This window comes from Nasonia vitripennis, chromosome 2 (genome assembly GCF_009193385.2).
Source record: "Nasonia vitripennis strain AsymCx chromosome 2, Nvit_psr_1.1, whole genome shotgun sequence".
NCBI lineage: Eukaryota > Metazoa > Arthropoda > Insecta > Hymenoptera > Pteromalidae > Nasonia > Nasonia vitripennis.
In genome coordinates this window covers 15,969,893-15,996,992 of record NC_045758.1, presented here as the reverse complement: position 1 = coordinate 15,996,992, position 27,100 = coordinate 15,969,893, and the positions used below count along the sequence as shown (strand labels likewise).

Sequence of the window (27,100 nt, the reverse complement as noted above, 5' to 3'; positions counted from 1 at the left end):
AGAGCCGAGCGATCCATCGCGTATATACATATACATCAGCGGCGCGTTGAGAATACGAATGCGGATTATTTAACCGGATAGGTGTGGAACTTTTGTTTGAATTTCGTGGCGGCGCTGAAAGTTCGTTATATATATATACCGATGGACTTGTTGACGATATGTAACCTGGAATGTGCAGCGCGCATATATTTCATCGCTTTCTATTAATCGAGTTTCAGTGAAACAGGATGCAATATTCACGATAAGTAGGATCGATGGATTTTCACGTGCAGCGCTGATGGCATACTTACTTCAGGTGCTGATTTGCGGAACGAGCGCGTTAATTATGCACAAGTTTTTCACGAAACTGCTCTTCTCGTGTGTGTGTCATCGATCGCTTATAATATGTATGCGCGTAGAGGAGTGCCGAAGCTTGAAGAGAAAAAAACTTTCAAAAAAATCCGTCCTGATTTTCCCTCGTTCTAATTGTCTCTCGACTATACGCTAATTTCGAGAGAATTCCCACGTCTTTCGTCACGATTCGACAAAACTCGTCGCTTTCTTCGTAAAACTCACTCTTGTGCGCGCTCGAAGATGAATCAACCGGCTGTGTTTCCGTCTCGCTCTTATCGAAGCCGCTTCCGGTGGCGACTCCGGCTGCTACTTGAGTTTCTTCGACTGCTACTTGTGTTAAGACGTCGTCGCCGACGACGACGCGAATCGGAAATTGTCGCAATGTGTGTCATCGATGCAGACGGCACACAACCTAATACATAATTGAATGTATCCACCTCTCACTCTCTCTTTCTCGCTCGGCGAGTTATATGACAAATTACAGCGTTGTATCGTGTACCGCTCCGCGATAGCGCGTGTAAATGTACAACAAGGACTTATTTGTAATTTCGCCGCGGAGATAGCGCGCGTGCGCGTGTGGGTATGTTACATTTTTACGCGCGCCGAGCGCAACGAGTGCGAAAGAGAGAGATAATCGCGGTAATGCGTCGATGATTTATCGCGCCTTCGAATGCTGCACATTTCTCGCTACGCTTTTCGCTTGATTATGCAAATGCTAAATAAGCGAACGTATTTATTATTTAATTTATTGCGCTCATTAAAAGCCGAGCGATAACGAGTCGCCCCGCGCGCTCTATACTACTACGCTCTCTCTTTTTTTTTTCGCTTCTCGAAAATCATTAATCCAAGCGTATACGTATCGCGGCGGCGCGAAAATTAAAAACGCGAATTTATCAATAAAATGTACGATCGCGTTTTCACCAGTGTTTCATAACGCTCTGCACCGGTTATAGCTGTAACAACGATTTATTATGCAAATTAACGAGCACGAAACGGAAAAGCTCTTTCGTTTTGTAACTAAAAATCGAACGATGATTATTCGCTCACGCACTTTTCCATACACGTCCCCTACTCGCATCCGTCAATCGTCGATACGGAACAACAAAGGAAAAACATACGTATACACTCGCTTGCACGCGAGGACCCACGCTGCGCATAAATTCGCCAATATTATAAGCCGCGCCCCACGGCGTCCAAGTGGCAATAAAATTAAAATGAGAATGTCAATACAAAGTCCGCGACGCGACATTGCATCTGCGTGGATGTGTGTTAGCGACGCGGGGAGTCGTACACATAGCTGCAGCAGTAGCAGCACAGCCTTATAACCGTGAAATCGGCGCAGCCACGCGCTCGACTATTCGAAAGGGATAATCCCGCTCACGCCTGTGGTTTGCGACGCCGCGGCTTTCCCTTTTTTCGCCGGAGATTTTCCCCGAGATTGAGGGGGTCGAGCCGTTCTACTTTCCGAGGGACTATACTATATATACTTCAGTCGTACGTGTTATTATGGCGGGAAAAAAGTTTTATTTCATATTACAAAGAGAGAGAGAGAGAGAGAGAGAGAGAGAGAGAGAGAGAGAGAAAAAGTTCGCTGAGCTAGCTTTTGAAAAACTTTCTCCGAAAAATCGCGACGAGCCTTGTTACAGACAATGAATTCGTTCGGAGCCACTGACAAAAGTGCAGGCGCACGGAAAAGTCTCTTTCTCTCTCTCTCTCTCTCTCTCTCTCTCTCTCTCTCTCTCTCTCTCTCTCTCTCCATTATTCTCCTCGTAATCCGGACGAGAGAGCGCTTCGATCGGTGAGTACGGCACGCGCTCCGAGTGATTTAGTGTGTACCGGTCGCGTGGGCGGCTCTCTCTTGAAATTAATGCGGCGCGCGCACGTGGCCGGATCATCGCGCCCCTGACCTTCAGCGCGCCGAACGGTTCCCGTGGGTTCGAGAGGAATTTTCTTATTCGAGGGAACATTCGATTGTTTCTTCGCGCTCTCGCTTTATGGGAGCGTTTTTCGTGTAATTTTCGTTGCAGCTGCGCGATGGGCTGTTACGTCAATCACATGCCTCCGCGCGCTGTTTAATTTTCAGAATTACACGAAAGCTCTCTCAACTAATCAAACCGAAACTTCGAGCAAAGATTCCGCGGGACGGTAAATACCAACAGCAGCAGCAGTCCATCTTGAACACTGCACAAAAAGCTCCGGAAATAGGCCGGGCGTAAAAACCGAGCATCAGCCGGCGCATCTCTTCCTTCTTTTCTTCCTCTTCGCGGTAATTAAAAAGCCATCAGTCTCGCTCACTGTGTGTCCGTGTCCGTCCATTGCGTAATGAGCTGGCGCCTGTGCACTGCTGCGTTGGCCTCTCTTTCGCGCGATTTTTCATCGTGCGGCGCCGGAGGCGTGTGTGTTTTTGGGGAGAAAAACGAGCTTTCGATGAGTTCGAGGGGGCGGTAATCGTCAGCACGCGCCGGGCATATAATTGATTTCTTCGTTTCTCTCGTTTTCGGAGAACAGAGAGAGAGAGAGAGAGAGAGAGAGAGAGAGAGAGAGAGAGAGAGAGAGAGAGAGAAAGAGAGAGAGAGAAGTTGACGAGAGCGTGGTATATATATATATATATATATATATATATATATATATATAGAATGACCCATGGTTTTCATTAATTGGATATCGACGGGAGGATTATTTTAGATTATCGGCCGCCGCCGCGCGAGTAATCAAGGGCCGCTCTCGTTGATTCAGCGAAGTTTAATTAAGTGCGTATTATGTCAGCTGATGCTTGTTGTTCGGGGGGGTCAGTAGAAGGCATAATTTTTATTCAATCGACGGGGAAAAATAAATACTTTTTTCATCGGGAGGTAAGTGGAAGTTCGATGCGAAAGTAATACGCCTGGAAATAGAAGTGCAATATTCCAGCAAGAACAATCGGAGGCAATTACATTTTTTCAGTGCTCGCGCGCGTGCGAGTAAAAGACAGGCAAATTAGTTCATCGAATTCAACCGCGCAGGTCAAAGATGATAGAAAAAGCTATTGTATGTAATCGCATTTCGATGAACGTCGGCTCGGAAATAGAGAGCTTGATTGAATTATCGATCTCGAAAAGTCGACCCTTTTTTTACGAAGCTATACGCAAGATGATACGAAGCATTCATTTTTTTTTAATTCAACGATACGAGTATATTACAATGGATCGAATTTCCACGCGCGGAAAATCTCCGCTCCAAGTAATGATTCACGCTCTCGCGCGCAAATTGCTGAATCAGTTTTTGTATCGCAAAAATACCTTACGCAACAACAATAATTCCACGCCTGTCGACACACTCGAGACGAGAAAAGAAACTACAGAGCCGACTCGATAAACCTCCCACGTGTATATAGGGTAGTGTATAGAGCAACTCGTCCGCGAAATAGCCGCCAAGAGAGCGATTCCGCGAAGAGAGCGAAAAAAGATACACATACTCTCGCTTCATTGAGAGAGGAACGGCGCGCAAAAAGGCCGTCCATTCAGTGCGCCGATGACTCGCTCGTGAAGATGGGTCAAAGATGCGTCGTAAAAAAGTTGCCGCCGCCGACGACGTTTTTCTTCGCAGCAGCGGCAGCCGCTCTACTCTCGCGGGACAGGAAACGGGCAATTAAGTGCTGTACTCTGCAGCCGGCGTTATGGTGGGGGCGACCTTATCTCCCGCCACTCTCGGTTTCTGGACTCTGGATTATAGAGGCGGTGTTCGCACTGTTTATGGAATAGCAATTATTCAATATTTTTCGGACACTTGATCAAGTTCGTTCCCCCTATTTCACCAGCAGTAATTAAACAATCAGCCATGTGTGAACCGACCCGCAGCTAGAAAGAGTTAACGTCAATGGAGGAAAAAAAGTCAGACGCGCACTGACCAACTGGTCGCCGCGCGTTGACGCTACTTAAGCGCGATTGAGCAAGACGTGCGTGCGCCTGTGACACATACTCGCAGGCGGCGGCGAGTCACTGCGTCCTCACATCACGGGAACGCTTGAGAAACTTTCGCTTCGTCGAAATTCAGCTGCTGTCGGCGCCAATTCGTTTCTGGCCCCCTCGACTCTCTCGTCGAATAAGTGATTTTTACGAGATTGTCTAGCGCTGGTGCGATGCGCGTCTCAAAACGATTATATTGTTCTCCGCTCCCTCATTCAAAATACACATGAGCTCCTGCGATGAATAGCTCTGCGTTATAAACAACCAAAAAAATAACGTCGCATTAAGCTCCCATTATGCAAACCGCATCGGGCGTCGTCCCCGACGATAAAGCATATTCGCGAAGTGTAAAACATTTTATTAAGTCGCAACGGCGCTCGCGCCTGCATTCAAGTCCCCAATTTGCCGAACGAAAGCCGCAACCGCATATAAACCCATTCCCTATGTGTCTACCTCGTGCACACTGCCATCCTTCCAATCGTAAAATGCATGTTTGCTCTGCAGCTCTCAGATGCATAATCACGGCTGCATTCACGCAACATCGCGCGCCCCGTCAGAGCTCTATATGCACAATACCGGCTGCTCTGTGCTATTGCACACACACGCATACACACCTCTATAAGCGGATTGTCGTGCAACGTTCGCGCGCGATGTATAATAATACATAACACCGCGGCGACCGCTGCGAATACGCCTATCGGGACTTTTCCGATTTTCCGACTGATCGGATTTCCCCTCTCTCGCGCGTCGGATCTGCATTTCCAATCCGGAATCGGCTCTAATTGGCGACGACAAGCTTGGGAGTTTTCGGCTCGAATTTCAACTTTTTGAAAATCGAGACTCGATCCGCTGCACTTCGGATGATGCCTTGCGCTGAAACGATCCCCGAACTTGGCCTGTACAGAGGAAGCCGAAGTCAATGAAGTCCCGCAACTCGCTGCAGTGACCTCTTTAATCCTCTCCCTTGTACCCGCGCACAAAAGCCGCCGCCGCGCGCTATAGCGGTAATCCGAGCTCAACAATACGGGTTATACACAGCGATCCCTCAAAAAGATCACTGTGTGTGTGTAGGCTGCAGCAGCGACAACAAACCTGAGCAAAGAACGCGGAGATTAAGAAATAGATCACGGCATCGACAAACTATATATACGTGTCACTGTCCGGAAAAATCCAATTTAATCTCCGCGCGCGTAATAACAATAATAATAGCCACAAGAGTCGCCGGTGCGTATGTTACACGGCAAGCGAAGCGAGCAGTAACTGCGGCGGGACATGCTGCACGACACAAAGGACCTTACGTGTGTGTGTGTGCGTGTGTTGCGGAGAGGGGCGGCGGTGCTTCAAGGCGTACACGCACGTCCAACGGTATTCGGGAGCGGGGAGGGATGCTGATGTGCCGCGCAGTGTATAGCTGCCATAACCCTGACCCCCAAAGGAGACATTGCGTCAAAGTTCTCGCTGAAAAGAGTAAAATCCGCTTCTTTCGATTGCACGTACGCGCTGTTACCACAATCAGCTTTTCACCGCAAACCCCGCAATCGGATCGCGACCGACGCGCAGGCTCACCGCGAGCGAGCACAAAAAAGAGGGCGGAAAGGAGCTGCCCGCGCGTGTTTGCTTAAGCGGTAAATACGAGCGATCGGCTTCCTTTTTTCCCCGGATCGGCCCTTTTTTCCTCGCCGCGCGCGCGGAAGATTAGCGCTGCTATTTGTACCGTTTGACGAGAGAGAGAGAGCCAAGTTTGATTTTGGGGGGCTTTGATGCTTTTTTGATGCAGTCGTGTATAGCCGTACTATTGAAAGAGCGCGTGTACGACATGTGTTTGCGCCGCGTGAGTGACACCAGAAAGGATGTGTGCATAGCGGTGACGTGATTTTCTTTGCTCCCGCCTCGGGAAAAATCGCCGCCGAAGCTTCGCTCGCCGCATTTAAATTCAGCGGAATTTCTCAGGGAACCAAAACCACGGTATTGTTTGCCATTTCGAGACGTCATACCGGTGCGCGCTTGCGCCGAATGCGTATCCCTTTGATATTGCCTCGTATAGGCGCGCGCGTTACTCAAACCAGGCGGAAAAAGCGCATTTGAGCCCGAGCGACTGCGTCCATTCGTAGACATGTGGCTAGAAAAAAATAGCGAAGCTAGAATTCGAAAACGCGCGCGCGACATAGTTCCTTTTTAGAAAATCGCGCAGCGCAACCGGCTGACTTGGCCGAAAGAAAGCGATAAGTCAAGCGAGCGAGTATGTATACAGCGTCGCCGCCGCCGCTGCTGTGTGTGCCGAGGCAGATAGAGGAATATAAGTATGGAGAGACGACTTTGGCCGACTGTGTGTGTGCGCGCGCGTGTGTATACGAGAACGAGATTAAGCCGAGGACGAGTTAGCCGACAAAGAGCAGTTTGCTGGTTGGACGAACTGGAGATTGTTTCGCTGCGCTTGTTTATTGCTGCAATCGCTTTGGAAATACTCCGTACGCGGCGGCGATCAATTTGCAATCTTTCCTTTCAATTTCAGAACTTTGGCGAGCAAAATTAATACCATACGGTATACAGCGAAGAAGAAAGCCCGGCGAAATTACCTGTCACCGAGGCCTCGCCCGAAAAGTTGATTACCGTCAAAGCCGAAAATTCATCGTCGCGCTTTCTCTTCTCCGCGGCCTCTTCTGCAAAGAGCGTACGGTACACCTCTTCTCTCTCTCTCTCTCTCTCTCTCTCTCTCTCTCTCTCTCTCTCTCTCTCTCTCTCTCTCTCTCTCTCTCTCTCTCTTCTCACACAATGACGACGGCGATCGATAGCGTATGTGCGCGCAGCCAGAGACATTATTCCTCGCGGCGGATTCGAGGCCCGGGATCGATTGGACATGCGGTTCAATTACAGCTCTCTTGTCAAAAGCCGCCGTCGCTGCTGTGTGACCTACGCGATTACACATTGAGCAAACAACGCGACGACACGTGCCTAGGATTATTTCTCGGGAGGCTTTTGACGGGATTTTTTTGATTAATGAGCCGAAGTTCGTCAAATCTGTACGGGTGGGCCAACTCGAATGAAATTTATTGCTTGAATTTGAAACAACGACAGAGCGGGTGTACCGTTAGAACAATAACCGGTTTCCCGCACAATGCGCGCGCGGCGTTTTTAGGTCATTGCTCATATTTACAATGTTAATAAAAGGGTTAACGATTATTAAGCCATCGTAAAACGCGTACTTAACGATCGGCGCGGCGGATTTCATAACTGTACGTATGTATAAGATATAGCGTCCATAAAAAGTGCGAGTTCTAACAAATGATTTTTAATACGGAAAAAATACCCCGCGCACATCATATCCCACGTATATGAGTTACGCGCAATACCCGACGACGACGACGACGACGACGACGACGACGACGAAGCTTCCGATTTTTCATGCGGCGTTCGCTTTATATTCGCTTCTCCCGCGCGTCAGGGTACGACGTTTATGGGCTTTTAAAGGCGCGCACACGAGGTATTTGCTTCGCGCATTAATTTCCTTCTCGACGAAGAGAGCGCGAGTTTTCAATTATCGATCCGCGCGCGCAAAGGGGGCTTTATTAATTTTCGGGGATACGTTGATTTATGGCCGTAATTATACTATGCTCTCGGCGAGGAGAGATTTCGATTTGGGAAATCCGTCGAAAGTTCGTTACATCGACGCACGGCAACGTAAATTCCATATGCCATCATAGGGATGCGATAGAGATCGTGCGCTTCTCGCTCTACGGTGATGATGATTCAGAGACTCATGGGCCACGCGACTGCAGTTCAACACAATATATTTTAATTAAGCGACTGGTAATAACGTCCGTTTCGCCGATGCGTGGGAGGAGATAATAATGTACATCAGTCGCGTGACTAATGGATCCTCCAAATTTGAATATTAATTACGCCGACGATTCTTCGCTGCTGCGACCGTTGCGCGATCGCATATTGTACGACAATATTTTTCGTATAATTACTCGATAATTCGCACAAAGCACGACGGCAACCGCACAAAATCGTCGGCCGCGCTTTTGATAATGCTCCGGCGCTATCGCGAAAATTAATTTTCTGCCTTACTGAGCTTTAGCGCGCGGCGAATTGCTTCCGGCGAGCGAGTCTAATCTCTCTTTCGGTGTACACACGTACACACGTAACGGAGCCCGACGGCCGAATATTTCACGACGATTGACTCCGAAAGGCGGTATAGGCGTAATCGCGTCGCGCCGCTAAACAAATGAGCGCAGTGGCATTATGTGGAGCTGATCACCGAGCGAAAGAATTATACGGCACGCGCGCACGCCCGTGTAATCCGCTTGTGGCTGTGCAACTCTTCTGGATGACTCGGCACTGCGCCGCCACGACTCCGGCGAGGGTGAAATACACAAGGGGGTAGGCGCACGCGACACGACTGACGCTGGTTTGCGCTGAGGTATTTCTCTTTTTAGGGGGGCGTATCCGGTCGGGTGACATGGATACCTATGCGGCTAGATTGGAATGAACGATTCTATTTTTTTTATGATAGTTCATAGATCGCTGAAGAAAATCAATTTATTTTTGTTAGGCTAAACGATTAAAAAACGTTTTCACCACACACACACACACACACACACAGCTGCTACTGCAGCCCCGAAAATTCAACTGACCATTATATATACCTGGCATTAATAGGATTCACATATATCACGCACAATAAAGAGGCGCTGCAGAGCCCTGACTCAACTCTTTAACCTTTTTTCTCCCCCCTATAAAGGTATACCTACACACTGCGCTAGGAGAGCGCGTGGTCAGCTTGCGCCCGGTGAATCGCCTGATCGCATCTCGTATACGCGCGGCGATTGTTCCGAAAGTAACAATAATGGCTGTGAAGCTAGCTCTCGCGCGGCAACAGAAGGTGGACGAGTATATGTATAATATAGCCGTGTACGTCGGCTCTTGATATAATGACGGCTTCATCTATACACCACGGCGGCGAGTGATTTTCGGCGTCGGAGAGAGCGAGCGATAGAGATCGAGGAGTTATAGAATGTGTGCGCTGCTGCTGACCGGTGGCTATTGTTGTACGCGCTCGACTATTTGACACGGATCTGGAGGAACGATTGCTTTGTTTTATAAAGCGGCTTTATCGCGGACGATTTGACGGCGCTTTGCATTGTCTGCAGCGGGTGTGATATAACGGTCCGTATATAGCTCGTATCGCGCAGTTTTATTCCCGCTCCTGGGGAGCAGCTCTCGGAAAATTGAATATTTAGCCCGTCGCGTGTGATCGCAGGGTTATTCGCGAAAGTCGGCCCGGCGGGTGCCTGCATATTTATGAAAAATTAAAAGTCCATTTTCCCTTCTCCTATTATTCGCACGCTCGCATGTCTCGCTCCCTGCAGAGCCGCGCGGATAGAGAACGAGAGACAAAACCGCCGCTAATACCTCTTTAATGAAAGCCCGCGCGCGCACACACTCCAGCCAAACACAAGCTGTCCGGCATCGCAGCAGCGTCAAAAATCCACTGCTGCAACCATACACCACCCCGCTCGTCTCTCTGGCATACAAAGCGCGCGGCGCACGTTACGTACTAATGCTCTCCTCGAAAGGGCCGCGCGCACCTCTTTACCATAATGCACGGATACGGCCAGATCAAATGTCGATTCAGTTGTGCGCTTCGAGAGCGGGAGCACAATGATACGGCGTGCCGACTCTCCCCTTTGCCTATACGTATACTTATGTGCCGCCGTCTCTGAAATGGCTGCTCTGACGTGGGAGTATGTTATACACACTGCATATATACAGTCTTGTCACAGTTGTGCGTAGGATTCCATTTTTCGGCGGCGCCCGCAGGCATCAACGGATTTTTTGCTCTGAACAGAGTCCTCGAGAGCGAGGAAGAATAAATGACTGTCAGCGTCAGAGTCGCTTGTGTGTGTACAAATATTGCACCCGGTGTTTAATATAATACTCTCCATCAGCACTCGACACCCCGCGGGAGTCCACTGACCGTTATATTTCCGATGCAGCTCGCGCGCATATAAAACAAAGCCCGCACTCGGCTAAAACGCGCACACAAATAAGTCAAGTACACCGCACGCGCCTCCCTCTCATATCGCAGCCAGGTCCTCATGTCTCTCTCTCTCTCTCTCCTTGCGCTTCCGCGTTTCGCCGTGTGCTCGTGTGTGTGTTCGCATACGCAGGCAGGCACTCGAGGCGTGAATGCTCTCTTTTGTGGCGCGCGGCGCAAATGTCAACCGACTCGTCTAACTCTCGCGACAATGACTCCCCGAAATACTCTCTCGCTCTCTCTCTCTCTCTCTCTCTCTCTCTCTCTCTCTCTCTCTCTCTCTCTCTCTCTCTCTCTCTCTCTCTCTCTCGTAATAATGGTAATGAGCGAAGAAATATGACTATGCAAATGATCGGAGCACGCGACACTCGATTCTTTTCATCGCCGATGAGAGAGCGAGCAGAGGGAATCGTAAAAGTGTATACGCGCGACATATGCCGCGATGCGCGCGCGCCGCTCCAAACATATATCACGCCGACGTACGGCTAGTATACCCCTCGAGAGAGAGAGAGAGAGAGAGAGTCGATCCCCCGAAATTACCGCGGCGCGCAAGGTCGGAGAGCGCGAGAAGAAAAATGTTTATTATTTTACCCTTGATTTTTTTTTGCTCCTATCGTCGGGAGGCGCGAGCGCTGTCCCGAGAGATCGTCATTAATTTCCTCCCTCTCTCTCTCTCTCTCTCTCTGCGGGAAAATCAGCCCTTTATTATCGGTTTTTTTCTTTCGAGGAAACAGCGCGCCTCTGCACGCGTAAACGTGGATTGATCGGAAATCACGCAGTGAAAGGATGACTTTTTAATGCCGCGTGAACGCCGACCACAGATGGGTGGCTGATCTTCTACCTTTCGAGGTTTCATTTCGCGAGGGGGAGGTGCCTTTGCGCACAGCGGAGGGTTCGAGTGCTGCGCGTAAATGTAACCCGTTGAGGTTTTTCGTCAATGTCGAGATGACGAAAGAGCGCGATTACTTTCGTCGATGCGCGGTGAGAGCGTTCTTCTCGGGAGAGTGTGTTTAATGTTTAAACAAGCCAAGTATACGCCGGAAAGGCGTTATTAAATTCTTACCTCCAGCTGAACAGCCCCAACAAATACCCCCGAGCAATAATATCGACCGTGTGTGTGTCGTACCATCGGGACACAATGCCAGCTCGACGCGAGCGGTGATCGATCTCTCGTGTCCGACAAAAATCAAATCACATCCGCAAAGAATCGAATAATGCTCCTCTCTCAGCGTGCGAAATCGCGCGCTCCGCAATTACTCGCAATCTGCCTCGTCGATCATATCGATTCAGCCCCCGGAAAACTAGTGAAAATCGAGGTAAAAAGCCGCTACTCTTCATCCATCAATCTCCTCGAGAGAGAAAGCGAAAGAGATAGAACGATCGGATAATCGAGAGAAAAGAGTCCGCTAACGACGCGACCCGAAACTAATTCACGTACGCCGGGCGTTTGATTCGATTCATCGATTACGCATATATAGCGCGCGAATAAGCGCCGTTAATAGAGTCGTCGAACTCGCACGCGCGCGCGCTCGGGGGGAGGAGATGACGCTCGATATGATAATCGGGCGTGGCTGACCGCGAGGCATACGGAGAGAGAAAAAACACGCGCGGAAATATATTACCTGCGGCAGATGCTTCCGGGCTAATCCCGAATATGCAGAGGAGGTTCGATCTGTGATTATTAGGGATTACGCGTGTGCAACGTCGAGGGGAGTAGTTGATCGATTTTTTTCTCTGTAGTAGGGAATCGCTGGGTCTTGTTATATATTGGTTCGCGCGCGAGGGCTTGATATTCTAATCGCGGCGCGACTGCGAGTAATGGCACTTTTTATGGAGATATGATCAAGTTATGTGCGCGCGATAAATATATTACTGCGAAAAGAACAGGGGACCTTTTAATTTACGACTTTATCGAAGAATTTTTACGCGTATACAGAGAGCTGGCTATTGATTATTTTATAAACTAATTCTGCATTTATCCCGTACACTGAATCCATTACGCAAGAGCGTGGCCGGTACATTATATAAATTACGTTCCGTTACAACAATACAGCCTCTGGATTGTGCGCACACTCGTCGCCGCCGCCGACGTATCAATCGCGATCGTGCCGATACATTTATTATCAATCTTATCGCCATTATCCCCGCGTCCGAAACGCTGGCTATGATCGGGCCGTGGAGAATCGGAATCTGTATCCAATCTCGCATCATTAATAATCCAAAGCAGCAGCGTATCTCCATGCAGTAGAAAATAGGCGAAAAATCCGGACGCGTGCCCGGCGCACTCAATGTTTCCGTATCTCGCAGACAATGAAAAAACAATCTCTCCTCTCTTTCGCGCATACACGCGTGTCCCGGAGAAGCATAACTTTATGCATGCTCTAATGATCGCCCATGCGTCGGTCTTTAAAAACTCCTATGGGTGCGCGATCAATCATTGCTCCGCACGTATTAACATATTCGAGCGTAACGCATCCTCGGACATCTGTCCGTCAAAATCTTTTTTCCCTGCTACCGATGCAGCTTCCTTCTTTTTTGCTCGTGGGGTAGGTACCTAGTATGGGCATATACACGGGAGTGACGTAGGGGGGCTAGTTGCGGAGGGGGGGAGATACAGGCATCGCTGGAAAAATTGGGACTGATGGACGACGGTCGCGTGTGCGCGCGTCGCGCTGCTTTTAGTTTAAACATTCATCATCGAGCTGCGCTTGGTATATTCTGTGATTCACGGATGTTTATCGAGGATAATTTGTGGTAATCGCCTCCGCTAACGCTAACGGTAGAGCGTTCCAATTAAAACTCAAAGTATTTGAATTTAGGTACTTGCATACCAAGTTGCGAGTCGCCGTTCGCGAATGTTTAGATTGGAATCGGCGCAAAACGGTTGTTTAACAGTTAAGTCGCGAATGTTTACGAAAAGTCATCCCAGTTATTGGCAACGCAAGTGCCTGTGAAATTGAATTTCGCTCGGTCAACAAGCTCCGTGTGGAAAACATTGTGTTTACGGCGCGATCGATCACCCCGGCCGACGACGATTCCACTTTTTTCCTTATACGAAAAATCAAACTCCGCCGCCGTCGCGCATACCTTATTGTGCGTTCGGTGCGATGATTGATGGAGCTGAGTTTTTTTCTCATGCGTGTGTCTCAATCGCCGCGTCTCGTCCCACCGAAAATTTCGGGCCAGTTTTGCTTACACCTCCTTTTTTTCCGTCGTCTGCTGCTGCTGGCCAGTGGCGCTTTTTTATACGACGCACAGCGCGGCCGTATAGCTTTTTGTTCGCAACGACGCTGAAAAGGACGTAATTGATGGAGACGATGATTCGAGTACGCCCATGTAGTTTCGCGCTGTATAAAGTGGGAAGATTTTTTACTCTTGGACGGGAAATTTGCGTCGATTTATCACCGCTGATGATCGTAGTTATGATTTTTGTAAGCAGCCGGAACGACGACGCTCGCGCGCGGTGTACATCGATGAAATTTATGGGAATGTGTTTCTTTCTTTTGTTCGTCTGGAGTATCGATAGCGTAGATAATTAATGATGTTCCAGGAGCGAAAGAAATTCCGGCAAAAAAGCCACTTACTTGAGCACGGTCTCGACAATTAGCGCACCGTTTTTTTTTCAACTAGCTCCCTTTTTACGACTATAGTCGTTAACCTCGTGATCCGCGAACTTTCTCGTTCGGGCGGGACTCTCGAAAGAAATGTCCTTTTTTACTATTTTACACGAAAGCCTAATTCATAATTGTAAATGTCGTCCAAGACAACGAGCCCTAAAATATTCGCTGGCACACAATATACGCACGCCTCTATATTGACACAAGTCATAAAGCGCCGCATCTGCGCGAGTCCGAAACTGACCATCGTCCGGCGTCGGCCCTAAAACTTTCAACGCAACCGTTTCGCCTTACAAATATGAATGAATGTGTGCACAAAGTTTCAGCGCCCGAAACAGGTTTTTCCGAGGCGTAATTGAAATTTATCTCCTCTATTACTCCACATACCATATACGTACACACGCGCTCGAGTATACATCGCCGCATATTATCCGTCCTAATCCCTTGAAATATCACACATTTCGCTACACTTATACGCGCGACTCCCGCTGCTGTGTATTACGCGCAGAGCAGCGCGGGGCAACGTAAACACTCGGCTGCAGCCTAAACAAAAAGCTACAGCCCCATATAGCGCATTAGCGCCCGTTTAATCCCGGCGTACAGCAGAGCGCGTGTAACAAGTACTTCTTCTCTCTCTCTCTCTCTCTCTCTCTCTCTCTCTCTCTCTCTCTCTCTCTCTCTCCTGCGCGCACAATAATGCACAGACGCGGCGCGGAAACAAAGAGGCCGATGCAGACTGCGCAAAAAGACACGCACCGAAAAATTCCTCTCTATACTCTGTCCGACGCTCGAACGCACGAGAGCGTCGCGTGTATGCAGATTTTCCGGAGCCCTGGGCCGACATCTGTTGCACTTTTTCTCCGCGCGAGACGTCCCGTCGCGCGAGCGTTTATTGAATTAACTCGTTTAATTGGCTCGCTCTCGCTGCGTTGCTGCAAAGTATGGTGCATAATACGCGGAGGGAGACGCGCGCGTGTGACAATAATAACGAGCGTCCGAGGAATTCTGACAATGTCGTCGCCGGGAAATCCGGTTTCGAACCGCGGGTGAGCGAGAGTTTATAAGAGAGGATATTGAGGCTCGCGATTTTCAGAGCGGTCAGCCACGCGGGCCGTTTAGCCGGCGACGAAGGGGTGATTTATGGGGTTGATCGAGTGGATGAGCACGATTCTTTTTTTTTTGTTTTCGATGCCGGGGTCGTTATATTGTGGTGCCCGGGGCTTTGTCTCGCGGGAGGAATGCGGTTCTTTTGTCGCGTTAACTTGTGCGTACGAGCGCATGCGAGCCGATGATTTCTTTTCCCTTTTTCTGAAGCGAAACTCCAAGCTCGCTGCGTCCAAGAATAAAAACTTTCACGTAACGGCGCGCAACGCGTGAGGTGGAAATTATACTTGGCCAACAACCCCACCGCCAGGCGCGCTCTGACGTTGACTAATCGACGATCCTGAAAAAACGCAGCCGAGCGAGGAAAGCATCAGACTCTCTGGAAAATCCTATATGGAGTAAACAGAGAGTAGAAAAACGTAGGATCGAAAAAAGCGCTGCTTCAACGGCTCTTTAGAGAAGAGACGCGTGACACAATCGATATTCACGGCCGTTATCTAAGTCGACCGTGGTAATCCTCGTCCCCAGATTTCTATCTCTCGAGGCGCTCGCGCGTGTATTATCGTATACACACACTTAAAAGTGTCAACGCTCGTCGGCACGCGCGCGCACCTCCATAAGTCACTCTCCGAGAAATCCTCTCGAGGCGCTGCAAGCTGCAGCTCCTTTCTCCGATAGCGATATCGGGGCAGCGGCCACTTTTCCGAAAAGCATCGAGGAGTCAAGAAGCCTACAAGCATATATAGATAAAAGTCTACACAGGCGCGCTGACTGATAGATAGTCCAAGACGCGCAGCTGGACACCTCGTCTTCTTCGCGCAGATGCCGTCGATTTTCCGTTCGCCTTTGTGCGGGTGGAAGCGACCGTTGATTCGGAAAGATGAATGGCGGAAGTCGATCTCGCGGCGTTGGCGGGTATTAATTAAAGCTGAAATGTGTACGGCAGGATGATTCGACTTGGATTTTATTGGGATCTTTGAATATTCCAGTGTGCGCAGCTCACGAGTAGCACCTGGGACAGATGGCCACGTGTTGTCGTTTTATAGCCTCAGCGAGTCGTAAAAAGCGACGATCGTGGACTTGATGACCGAGTATGTGTGCCAACACAGGGTGTGTTTACGCAATCTTAAGACTGGCGCACACGCGCCAGATTTCGATTCGTTAGAAAAACAAAACAATGGTTCCTCGAGGAACTTTTTCATCGAATCAGGCTTCGGAGTGCAGTCGCTCAATTTCTCCCTCGACAAAGCAAGGCTGATCGCACGAGATAACGAAATCACCCTTCCATTCATCCGGCAACAATGTGTCCGCATCCCATCAAACGTGCTCTCGTACGTCTTGATGAAAAAAAAATCATCCGAGAAGAAGAAACTTTTTCATCTTGCACCTCGAAACGCTGCGCTGTATACCTAACACCATCAGCCAGAGAAAAAGAGTCCGCGAGGGCGTCTAACAATGGCCCGACAAACTGCCTCCAATCTGCATCCTCTTCAGCACCAGCCAGTGAGAAATTCTTTTTGTGAGAATCCTTAAGTACGGGCCATTAGGGCGAAAAAAAGAACATCCCCCCAACGTGCTCGCCACTTCAGACTCTCTCTCTCTCTCTCTCTCTCTCTCTCTCTCCCTCTCTCTCCATTCAAGCGCGAGCACATGTCCCTTTCACGCTCGCGAAGAATAAGAAGAAGACAAAAATCTCGCTTGTTGCGCTACCCTCGAAAACAGCGGCGGCAGCGCGCTCTCGCGTGTGTCCTGTATATAGGTGCGGCCGCTCGGCCAGGGGGTGCATCTGCTGTCGCCGTGGCAGCTTGTGCACTTTTTCTTCTCTCTACTGTGTGTCTGTCTGTCTAATGGCCGGAGAGTCTTTAAACTCGCATTCGGGCTCTCGTAGGAGAGTTAACCGGCGCGGGGGGATCTTCGGGAAATTTATCTTGAGGGGATATACATTAGAGGAGTGTATGTAGGGCATAGGTATAGAAGCGCGCGCGTGCCGGGGAGGCGATTAACTCGGCAGCTCGCTCCGTTTGTTACTCCCTCTCTTAGCGCCCTGTTGCTCGAGATCGTTTAGGGTTGAGTAACAGTCATTAGCGTAATAACAGACTCTGCAATGACGATCGGGAAAAATTTATATTCCGCATAAGCGCTGACTAAGCGTACCGGAATACAATGTATAACGATTCCGTATAAAAAGCGACGACTAACCAAACCAATTGTCTGGCTTTTGCAGGAGGCAGCAGCTCGAGCAGTCGGTCTACTGCGAGACTGGCGCGGCGCCCCGTAGTCCCGGCGAGGATCGCCAGGATGCCAGGAGCACCGACAAGCTCAAGGTGAGTAGAGATTCGCATTTAATAGCACTTTGCCAATCCGGTCATTGCTGTCCGTTCGAGATTACCCGGAATTCGCTGATCGCGTTAACCGGGTTATTTTCGGAGCTCTGTTTGCAGCCCCGGCTTTTTAATTAGGAAAAAATATTCGGTGAACCTTTTTAATTCCGCTGCGGGGGTGGTTTATCCGGCTTTCATTTGCTTGATTGTTTTCCGTCCAACTGCCAGCTCGCTCTCTGTATGAAGCAACGGGGATCCCACGCGTTTATCAGTTCGCGGAAGAGATTCGAATCTCAGCTGTACGTAGCAGAAGAATCCGCGCGCAACGCGTACAAGTGTTCCCCGAAATAAAGACGAATGAAATCTCATTAACTCCGTCGCAAAGGCTGCGCAGTCTTGTCGCGAAAAAAAAATAATAGGAAGCGGGGAAGAAAAAAAGACTCACTCTCTCTCTCTCTCTCTCTCTACGCCCGCGCGCATTTAATTAGAGAGAGAGAGAGAGAGAGAGAGAGAGAGAAAGAGAGAGAGAGAGAGGATGAAGAAGAGCCGGCGGTAGCTAAAGCCTTGGCTTCCTCTGTTCCGCAGGGCCCGACGCAGGATTTATTCGAGCTGCTCGAGAGGGTGCAGAGCTCGCGCCTCGACGACCAGCGCTGCGTGCTTCCTCCGTACTTCAGCCAGGTAAGGAGACATAAAGAATACCTTATATACCTTTTCTCCTCTTGTTAATTTTTTTTTACTCTAGCTCTCTTACTCGCTTTAAGCTGCGCGCTACTCCTGTATCTTGCTCAGTTGCTTGGCTTGCGCGACCAAGTGTATATGGCGCGTCGCCTTTCGGGCCGGATCTTCCGCCTTCGCGCGTGACAATGGACGACGAGAGTCGGAAAATCGACGTAGTCACGTTCCTCCTGCTCGCGCCCACTTTTTTCCCTTTGTGGATTATTCTTAATGCTCGGTTTTTTTTTCCCGAGGAGTCACGACGATGTACGCCAGGGAATTGCGATTGGCATTGAATTATGATTAATGACGAGAGTTTTCTCGGAGACGACGTTGCTCGGCGAATTTTCGGTACTGCCTACCGTATTCTCCTCTCTTGCTGCGGTCGCCGATCACTCAATGGGATTTCTTCTTTGGAAAGATTATAAATGTCCTATTAAAGCCGCTGCCGCAAAAAAGAAGGACAATCTGCATACAATGCAAACAACCTCGCGTTTTCGAGAAACAAACGTATAAGCTTCTGGCCCCGCATCCTGTCTTGCGCGCGTACGTGTATGACAGTATATACCTATATAGCAGGCGAGGGTGCACGCAGGGGGCCACCGCGCAGGAAGAGCCTCTACCTGCGCGCACGCGTTACCGCCTCCGCGTTAACGAGTCCAACGGCTGCGACGCTATACTCGAATTAGCGCCCGCTGTCGTCGCGACGCTCGTTATCGTCTTCCGCTTTTCTTCGGACCCGATCGCTCCTATGCGTGCGTGCGCGCACATTACGAGCCCGAAGGAAAAGCCGCAGTTGGCGAGCGTCTTTAGAGTGTGCCGTAATTTAATTAATGAAATGACATTCTTCTATGACGGCTGCAGGCTGGTACTTTTTTTCGCTCTCTGTTATATAGCTGTGCTGCCCCCGGGCGTAAGCTCGTTATTTGTCATTCCGATGAACACGGCGCGACGCGACGGAATTACGAGGTCGCTGCAGCAGCGACTGGTCTATGACTCTTTTTGCGCAGGAATGTCGCGGGAAGGGTTAGTTAGAGCGAGACGCGATGTTTACGAGGATTTTTCCGAGGGTAATTGGGACCGATGAAGTGGTTTGCGACGTCGTTACGGCTTCTCGCTTAGAGCTCTGATGGCAAGCGAAATATCGGTCTAACTTTTTCTCGCATCACCGCGACCGTTTGACAAAAAGGAGCCTCGGAAATTTACATACCGGATCGCATTCCCATGGCAACACGTACGTTATGCTATTACAGTATACGCCCCGCCACCTTGCTCCGCTGCTAGATTCAATTAGATCCGGACGGCGTTTTTTCTTCATTGCCATTCATACACGCATACGCGCGCGGCTCAATCATTAATCTCGATCTATCTCTCGCGCCGTGTACGCGCGTGTATTTATTTAAAGCTACAAGCCAAACGCGCGTATATTTACTTTGTGCCTTTGCAGGCGGCGAAAAGCCTCCTCGTCATCGTCGACAATGTCCAGACACCTCCGAGTCTCTCGAGAGGCAAACGCGACAACAAAAACAAACTCATTTCCATGGAGAGAAGACACCGCGCCGGAGCGAAAAAAAACATGCCAAATAACGCAAGAAAAAGCGAGCGCGAGACGCGAATCGAATCGGATCGTACGTATAAGAATCGAACAGCGTCATCGCCCTCTTCGTTACATATTCTCCGCGTTGCGCTTTAAACGATAATGTCCGCCGAAGCGTCATTGTATATAACGCCGCGCGAAACTACGCGGAGATCGATGGCTCTGATTTTTCACGCGCGTCCACTGCTTTTCCCCCGAAATTTCCCCCGCGCGGAAAAAAGCGGTTTAAAGTATTATGGATCGGCGCTATTGTGCGCACCGTCGCCGTGAAAAATGAAGCCGCGCGGCGAACTCCTCGCGAATTATAGGATTGCACGAGTTTTGGATTCTCGGTATGAAGCGACGGTTATGCGCGTGATTGTTTATCGTGCTCCGAATCATTGCGACTTACGCTGGACCGCTCCGCGATCCAATTCCGAAATAAGCATCGAAAACAAACCGGCGCCGCATCATCATCCGTAATTTTCCCTCTTCACCGCGCGCTGTCCCGTTATACCCTCAAACGCTCCGTCATCTCGCGCTTATACAGTGAAAAAAAATCGCGCGCACAATACACACAAACACATAGCGGAGCATTCGTGCCAGTCACGCGCCGAAGGTATACACATACGTGTAATCTCGTGTCCGCCGATTAGACTGCGATGTCGTGCGCAGTCGGCCGATTAGGATCGAGTCTAGTTCATCAATTAGGGGAGGCGGCGCGGAAAAAGAGCCGTGAGTCGCCGAATTTTTGTTCGGCTCTTGTATATACCGTACACAAGCTGCGTTCGCTCGTGTGGAGAGAAAGAGAGAAAGAGTAACGAGGCGCGTCGTGATTTCTTTGGATGTAATACCGCCGCGGTTGTTTAACAAGTACAAGCTACCGTTCGCCTGATGATGATGCGCCGGTGATTTCGTTTTTTTTCTCCTCCTGATACCTGATGGATATACTATACGTTCTAGGAAGTTCCTCGTTATGGCTTAACCTACTTTCCGAACGCGAATACACAAGGCCTGCGCTGCTGCTGCCGGAGTTTTCAACTTTATCTAGGCAAACCAGATTAGAAGCGTTTAGTTTCTCGCGAAAGTATATTCGCTAAGCGCGTGGTAATTATCGCGCCGCGGATAGATACAATCTTAATTTATTGTCCTGTAATTCTAGACTCCATCTGATAGAAGAGGAGGGCAGGAAAGGAATACAACACCTGTACACGCGTAACTCATATACGTACCGCACGGCCTATTAAATAGGGAAAGAGCCGAGAGGCTCATTAAAGTATATTCGAAGGATTTTTAATAAAGGGTAAAAAGTAAAAGAGATTCGGCACGGAGAAAGTCGATTTATCGCCACAATGAGCAGTGCACTCGCCGATAAAAATCTCGATTCCGGTGTACAGTTATTCCGACGCGTAGTTGATCGAAAGTTGAAAAAATCTCATTATCGAGATGATAGCCGGGAAATAATGAATCCGAATAGCTTCTAATAAGAACGATCAATCGCAGCGAAAATTATTACAGATCCTCGTGTATAAGGTATTATACATCGCATACCCCCGCAGCGCATCACGACGGACGGGCGTAACGAATCTTGATTCAATTCCAGCGCGCGCATTAGCATAATAAACACCAGATCCCGTAGTAATAGTAGCAGAGCTCAAGAACCGAGTCAAGGCGACCGGCCGCATAGTAATCACGCGCGATATAGTATACACAAACGTGCGTGCACTTAAACCATGCAGCGGCCTTTCAAATTCCGACACGCGAATTTACCTTTTTAACTGCCCAGTATACGTGTATCTAGTCGGGATCGTGGATTTTACAAAAATAAAAGCATAACAGATCGTTGTGCAGAATGATGCGTTTGCTTTTACATCGCGTTGTTTTATGTCGTAGCGTGGAGGTTTTAGCGAAAATGAAAAATTTACGAGTGTGCACTTTTACGCTAGAACCAATAGATTTGTTCGAACGCTTTTTTCGGATATCCAAGCTTTGCAGAAGAGCTTCTTTGAAAGCCGACAATGCGTATTCACATTTCACACAGGATGATTCCGAAACTCTCGCGAAAAAAAAAGAAAAAAGGCGGCAACCCTTTCATTCACGCGTGCAGTCGAGTCACGACGTTTCTCACAGCGTAAAAAAGGCATTTAATTACGAATCTTGTCACTTCGCGCGCCTGTAATTGCATCTCGTGCAGTCAAAAAGAAGTCGCCGACGCGAGCACACGTTTTTGCGCGCTGCCGGATAGAGGAGCGCTTCATTTTTTCTTTTTTTTTCAAATCGGTACTCGCTGGCGCAGCCACGTCCGGTCATGTGGTGGCCACGTGCCTTGCGAGGAGCGAAATTACCGCACCCTATCCCTCTGTTATTTACACCCCGAGTTTTTCGCGGTGGCGCAGCTGTTTGACGAAACTCAACTCTGTTGATGACGATGTCGTCGATGAGAGCAGGATCTGCTTTTTTCTGCCGGTATAGAAGGAAGTAGTGTTAGCGGTGTCGGTAAGAGGTTTGAACTGCAGACGGTAAATGTGGTACTGCTGGTAAAGTGGAAAAGCCGTCTTACCGACGGAAGCTAGGGGGCTTCTAGGATTTGAATTGTAGAGGTCGTTTTCGAGAACTCCGTATGAACTGCCCGTTTCGAATTTTTATTATCGAGGATTTTTTATCTTTCCATTTTATAATATTCCATACACATGGAACTTACAGCATTGAACATTTGTTAATACAATATACATGTCCACTGTGCGTTTTTATTAAATTATATATAATTAATATTGGTTATAAATTATAATAAATGCACTTGGTCAAGAATAACTTTGGTAAAATATAAGTTAAACAATAAAAAGCTGAGTACTACGTCGAATTCACGAAAAGAAGTTAAAGCTGCCAATAAAGAGCTGATCCCGTCAAAATCCACTCGTGGCTTTACACTCGGACAAACACGCGCGCTGCAGGGACACACTTCCCGCCGAAAGTGAAAAACGTCGTAAAAGAAGGCAAGGCTCTCCATTAAAACAAGAAAGACGTAAAAAAGGAAGAAAGAGAAGAGGGATATTTCTCGGAGTGTAGCTCTCGACCAAAGTATAACGGACTCGACTGCCCGCGCACGTATACACTATACCCGCACACATCAGCCATCATAGCCACTCTTTTTTTCCTTTCTTTTCAACTGTCATCCTATAACTCCCCGTCCCTCCCTTCTATGTATATACTTGTATACGCTGTACTCTGTACGTGCATAGGTATACGCGGCGCCCAAAATGACAGATGAACAATGACCCGACGACGTAAGGCGTGACGCGCCGACGAGAGGAAGTGCACACATGCAGGTATATACTTATTCCGTGTGTATGCGCGAGGCGCGTAGGACGACACGAGGAAATACAGCCTCGAGTATATACTCCTCTCGAATAAATCGCTGTCCGCGTCGATGGCCTCTACGTGCGCCGGCGAGATAGCGATACGTGCTGCTGATTCTGCATTTTCTCGCGACGCCAAGAAAGCCTCGCGTGTTTTTATCTCGCAGGTGGCTATTATACACGGTTGTTGTTGCGAGAGACTTTTTCCATGTGGGTCGCCGAAAGAGTACGGCAAATTCCGCTGTATTGTTTATTTTTATCGGCGCGGTTTGTTGCGCGCGGAGGTGCGTAATGGATATTGTGATTTCGTGTTTTTGCGAAGTTGAATCGATCGTTTCGTCGAATAAACTGAGCCTTTGCACAAACAAATAAAAACAATCTCACTAATAGTCCGCTGTAAAAATCGGAGAAAAACAAGAGAAAAAAATAATCCAAAAGAGATCTTTCGGGGGGCAGTCAAGCAACGATATCCACGCTCTCATCGCACAAAGGGCAAACGCTCGTTCACGTCCGCCGAAGGAAATTGCGCAGCGCTAAGGTTAAGGGCAGGATGTGGCAGAGTCGCGCTCCAGCGTCTCTTCCGGCCTGCATAGGCCGAGTAGGCGTGTGTGTGTGCGTATACCTTTATAGGCGCGCACAGGTACGCATATGGTGATCGGTCGAGGGCGCGATGATACCACCAGCCAGACACCGGAAGTCCAGTGCGTGGGTATGGAAATGCTCGCGAGACGCCCAGTGTTTTTTTTTTTTTAGAGTTGCTATGCGCGCGCTGTTCCGTTCGTTTTCTGCAGCTATGCACACGTTTTGCGCCTGCCGAGGAGAAAAACGAAGCTTCGTCCACCGTAAATCCTCATATACATGCAGTCTCCGCGTTTTTTTCCAGTTTACCAACAAAAAATTCCGAGAACAGGTGTCGAAGCGTATTTACAAACGCGTCGATTCGAATACGCCAGCGCGCACGCACTTTGCGCGCAGGCGAGAGGGATTTTACGAAAGCCGCAGCGAGAGCTTTCGAACACACGTACAGAGCGATATACCGCGAGTGAATTGTTCAACAAGTGCGTAAGCTCTCGACTTCGTGTCAGAGAGATTTTCACGATGCTCGCGAACCGTGAAGATCCACTCCGATTTCGTAAGCGACGGCCCCGTAACGAAACTCCGGAGCTACTCGTCCTCTCTTTCTCTCATTTACCTTTTCCGCTCGGTCATGGGAATGTGTTGTCCCTTGCAGGTGCTTGTAACTGTACACGGCCGATCGAAATTTTAATAGCCGCATGTATATACGGGGGAAAAAGTGAACGTGGGCGTTGCGTCATTTGTAACTAATTCGTTGTATTATCGCGCTGCAACGAAACGATAATTAACGTCACCAGTTTTACCGCACCGCTGCGATTCTCGCTCCGTGTTTATTATCGCCGCGCTTTGCATATCCGCTATTTTTACGTGCGGAGCGTTTAATAGAGCATAATTCACATCGCCGCGCAGCAGCAGCCTCGATAAATCAAGAGCGCGTTAGCATTCATCAAAAGCACAGTAGAGCAGCTCTCAGTCTGGAGCCACGCGGCAATAATTGACGCGAGCAAATCCGAAAACTCCCGCAAGGCCGACGCATCACCGAAAAATCGCTCGGACAGCCGAGCCGAGAGATTCCGCAGTGCACATAGCTCTGCGGCCGCAATCCCTCGAGGCATTGTTTTCACCTATATCAATGCGGTAGTCACCGACGACGAAGGCCTCGATCCGCGCGCGGCCTTCCTAATCCGCAGTAGCCGCGAGCGATAAAGCATTGCCATACATACATACTCCATATAGACTGCACATATAGTGTATGTGTATATAGGCGAGAAGTTGCGTGCCGCTCGGCCTTGGCGGCGATATTTCGGCAGTGGCTGCGCATAACTCAATGAACGGCGACGTATATAATACGTATACGTGTTCGGAGCTCATTGTCGTCGGCGGACTTTGCCGCGGGCTTCTAAGAGCCTCGGACTGTACTCTCTCTTTCTCTCTCTCTCTCTCTCTCTCTCTCTCTCTCTCTCTCTCTCTCTCTCTCTCTCTCTCTCTCTCTCGTGGTGTGCGATGTACCTATAGGTGTATAGTGGAGATTTTCGGTCGAGGGGATTGCGGGGGTGGGTTTTGCTCGCTTCTTTGCGCCAGCCGGACGAGATTGCGGGCTTTATGAGAACGGATGGAGCTGAGAAAAATGTTGTGCGTTTTTCTGCTATACACAATTTTTTCTTCCGCTCGCACGTGTGCATTCTCGGGCTGTTTCCGCGCCGCTGATGAATTAAACTTTGAATTTCAACTCTGACGTAAAGCAGCTATTTGAAAACTCATCGGTTAATAATGTTACATGACATGTCTCTCTCTCTCTCTCTCTGTCGCGCGCGCGCGACCGACGGCCGCCGTTGTGTGCAACTCCTGGGTGCGCCGCAGTTAATGGGTTTTAATGTCGGGTAATAAAAAAGATCATTTTATTGTTCGGTACAATAATATAGCGCGCGATCGGCTAGATAAAAGTCCCATAATATCGCGGCCGTGCATATTACAGTATTACAATCCGTAAAAATATACAGTCCAAAGCTAAAAATAGGCGCTGGGTGTAATTGAATCGGTCAAATTGCGCGTTTTCGCTTTTTTTCTCATAACCCGCAACAAACGACTCGAACAAGTGGCATAATCACTCGCGACGACGAGCAGAACCTTGCCCCCGGCTTGTGTATGCTCTCTGCGCCCGGCAATTTGCAACGTCAGCCTTGCGCGTTTCGCCAAAGGAGCGCACAGGAAAGAAGAAAGGAAAAGGAAACTTTAATCACGCTACGTACATTCGCAGGAGAGCATATAGTAGCGGGCTCCGGTATAATCCCCCGAAAAGAAAGCCTACTTAGAGGAAGAAGGACAACAATGTTTCGCGAGAGTCAACAATGGCGCGACACACATATCTCGGCGACAAATTCGCCGCGCGCGACAAAGGCTCCGGAGAGGATGTCGACGCACGTGTGTGTGTGTGAGTGTGTATTATACGAAGGAGGCGGAATAAGTCGACCACGAAATGACATCCGCTCTCGTCGTCGTCGCTGCTTCCTTCTCTTTTCTGCCTTTCTTTTTCTTCGCTTTGATTATTCTCTTCGTGTGTTCCATCTCCCGCATTGTCAAAGGACTGTATTCTGGCTTCTTTTTCTTATGGAGGACGAAGACTACGTGTACGTCTTTTATGCTTCGCGCAGCAGCTTCTCCCTTTCGGCGATTTGATCATCGCCTTTTCGCGACTTTTCGACGAGAATCAGTCCTGGATTGAAATCGACGCCGTAGCCCGCGGTAATAATTCAAGACACTCGCGGCGAGTCTCCGGGCTCGGTATACACCCACAAAATCAATACGCCGCGCTGGAAAATTAACAAACTCTCGGCGGCCGAACAAATATTTATCAAAGACTCACCGGCTTCCCACACTCCGGACGTACTCTTCTCCGATTCTCTTGGCACCTGTCATTTCACCCTCTGATATACGCGCTCTTTAAAAACAGAATTACTCGACTCGCATCGGGCGCGTTCTTTTTTCTATCCTCTTTCGACTATATGCTTTCCCAGAAGCTGCACCGGAAAAGCCGGCGGTTCGAATTACGCTCGGCTACTGCGATGCACCCCCGTACACTACAGCCACGAGGTCTTCTTTTTTTCGAGCCGGCTGAGAGACAGAGGAAGGACGCGTATAATAACAGGGAAATACGAGCGCGAGCGGTGTCAAACAAATATGGGCTATTAGCTCCTTGAGAAAGGAAAGGCGAGGCACGTGCGCGAGGCTTCTGTTTCTTCGTGCATTTTTTATATTAAAATTTTCGAGTGCTTGCGCTCTGGCTATCATCTCCGTCTCACCGTGGGGATAAGAAATACACTCGTAATCAAAACAATTACGACTAGAACACTCGAATTTTGTATACAGAACACGCGCAAGGAAGTCGCATCTGTCCTCCTTGGCGGCAACATGCCATTTTAAAGCCCCAGCACATGGCCGAGAGCGAGGCACGCGTCAGTTGGTCGTCCTTACGGTGCACGATCCCGAGAGCTCTGAAAAAATATCAAGCCCGATCGGCGG

General features: G+C 49.1%; 1 protein-coding gene across 7 annotated transcripts in view; it reads left to right on the top strand.

Annotated features, from left to right (window-relative positions):
* Positions 1–27,100, top strand: part of LOC100121750 (rap1 GTPase-activating protein 1) — a 148,529-nt gene that overhangs the window by 80,281 nt on the left and 41,148 nt on the right. For all 7 annotated transcript variants that reach the window (XM_031923381.2, XM_031923380.2, XM_031923378.2 and 4 more), the window contains 2 exons: positions 17,263–17,362; positions 17,945–18,037. In XM_031923381.2, coding sequence (XP_031779241.1) covers positions 17,263–17,362; positions 17,945–18,037 — 193 coding nt within the window. The remainder of the gene's footprint in view (positions 1–17,262; positions 17,363–17,944; positions 18,038–27,100) is intronic.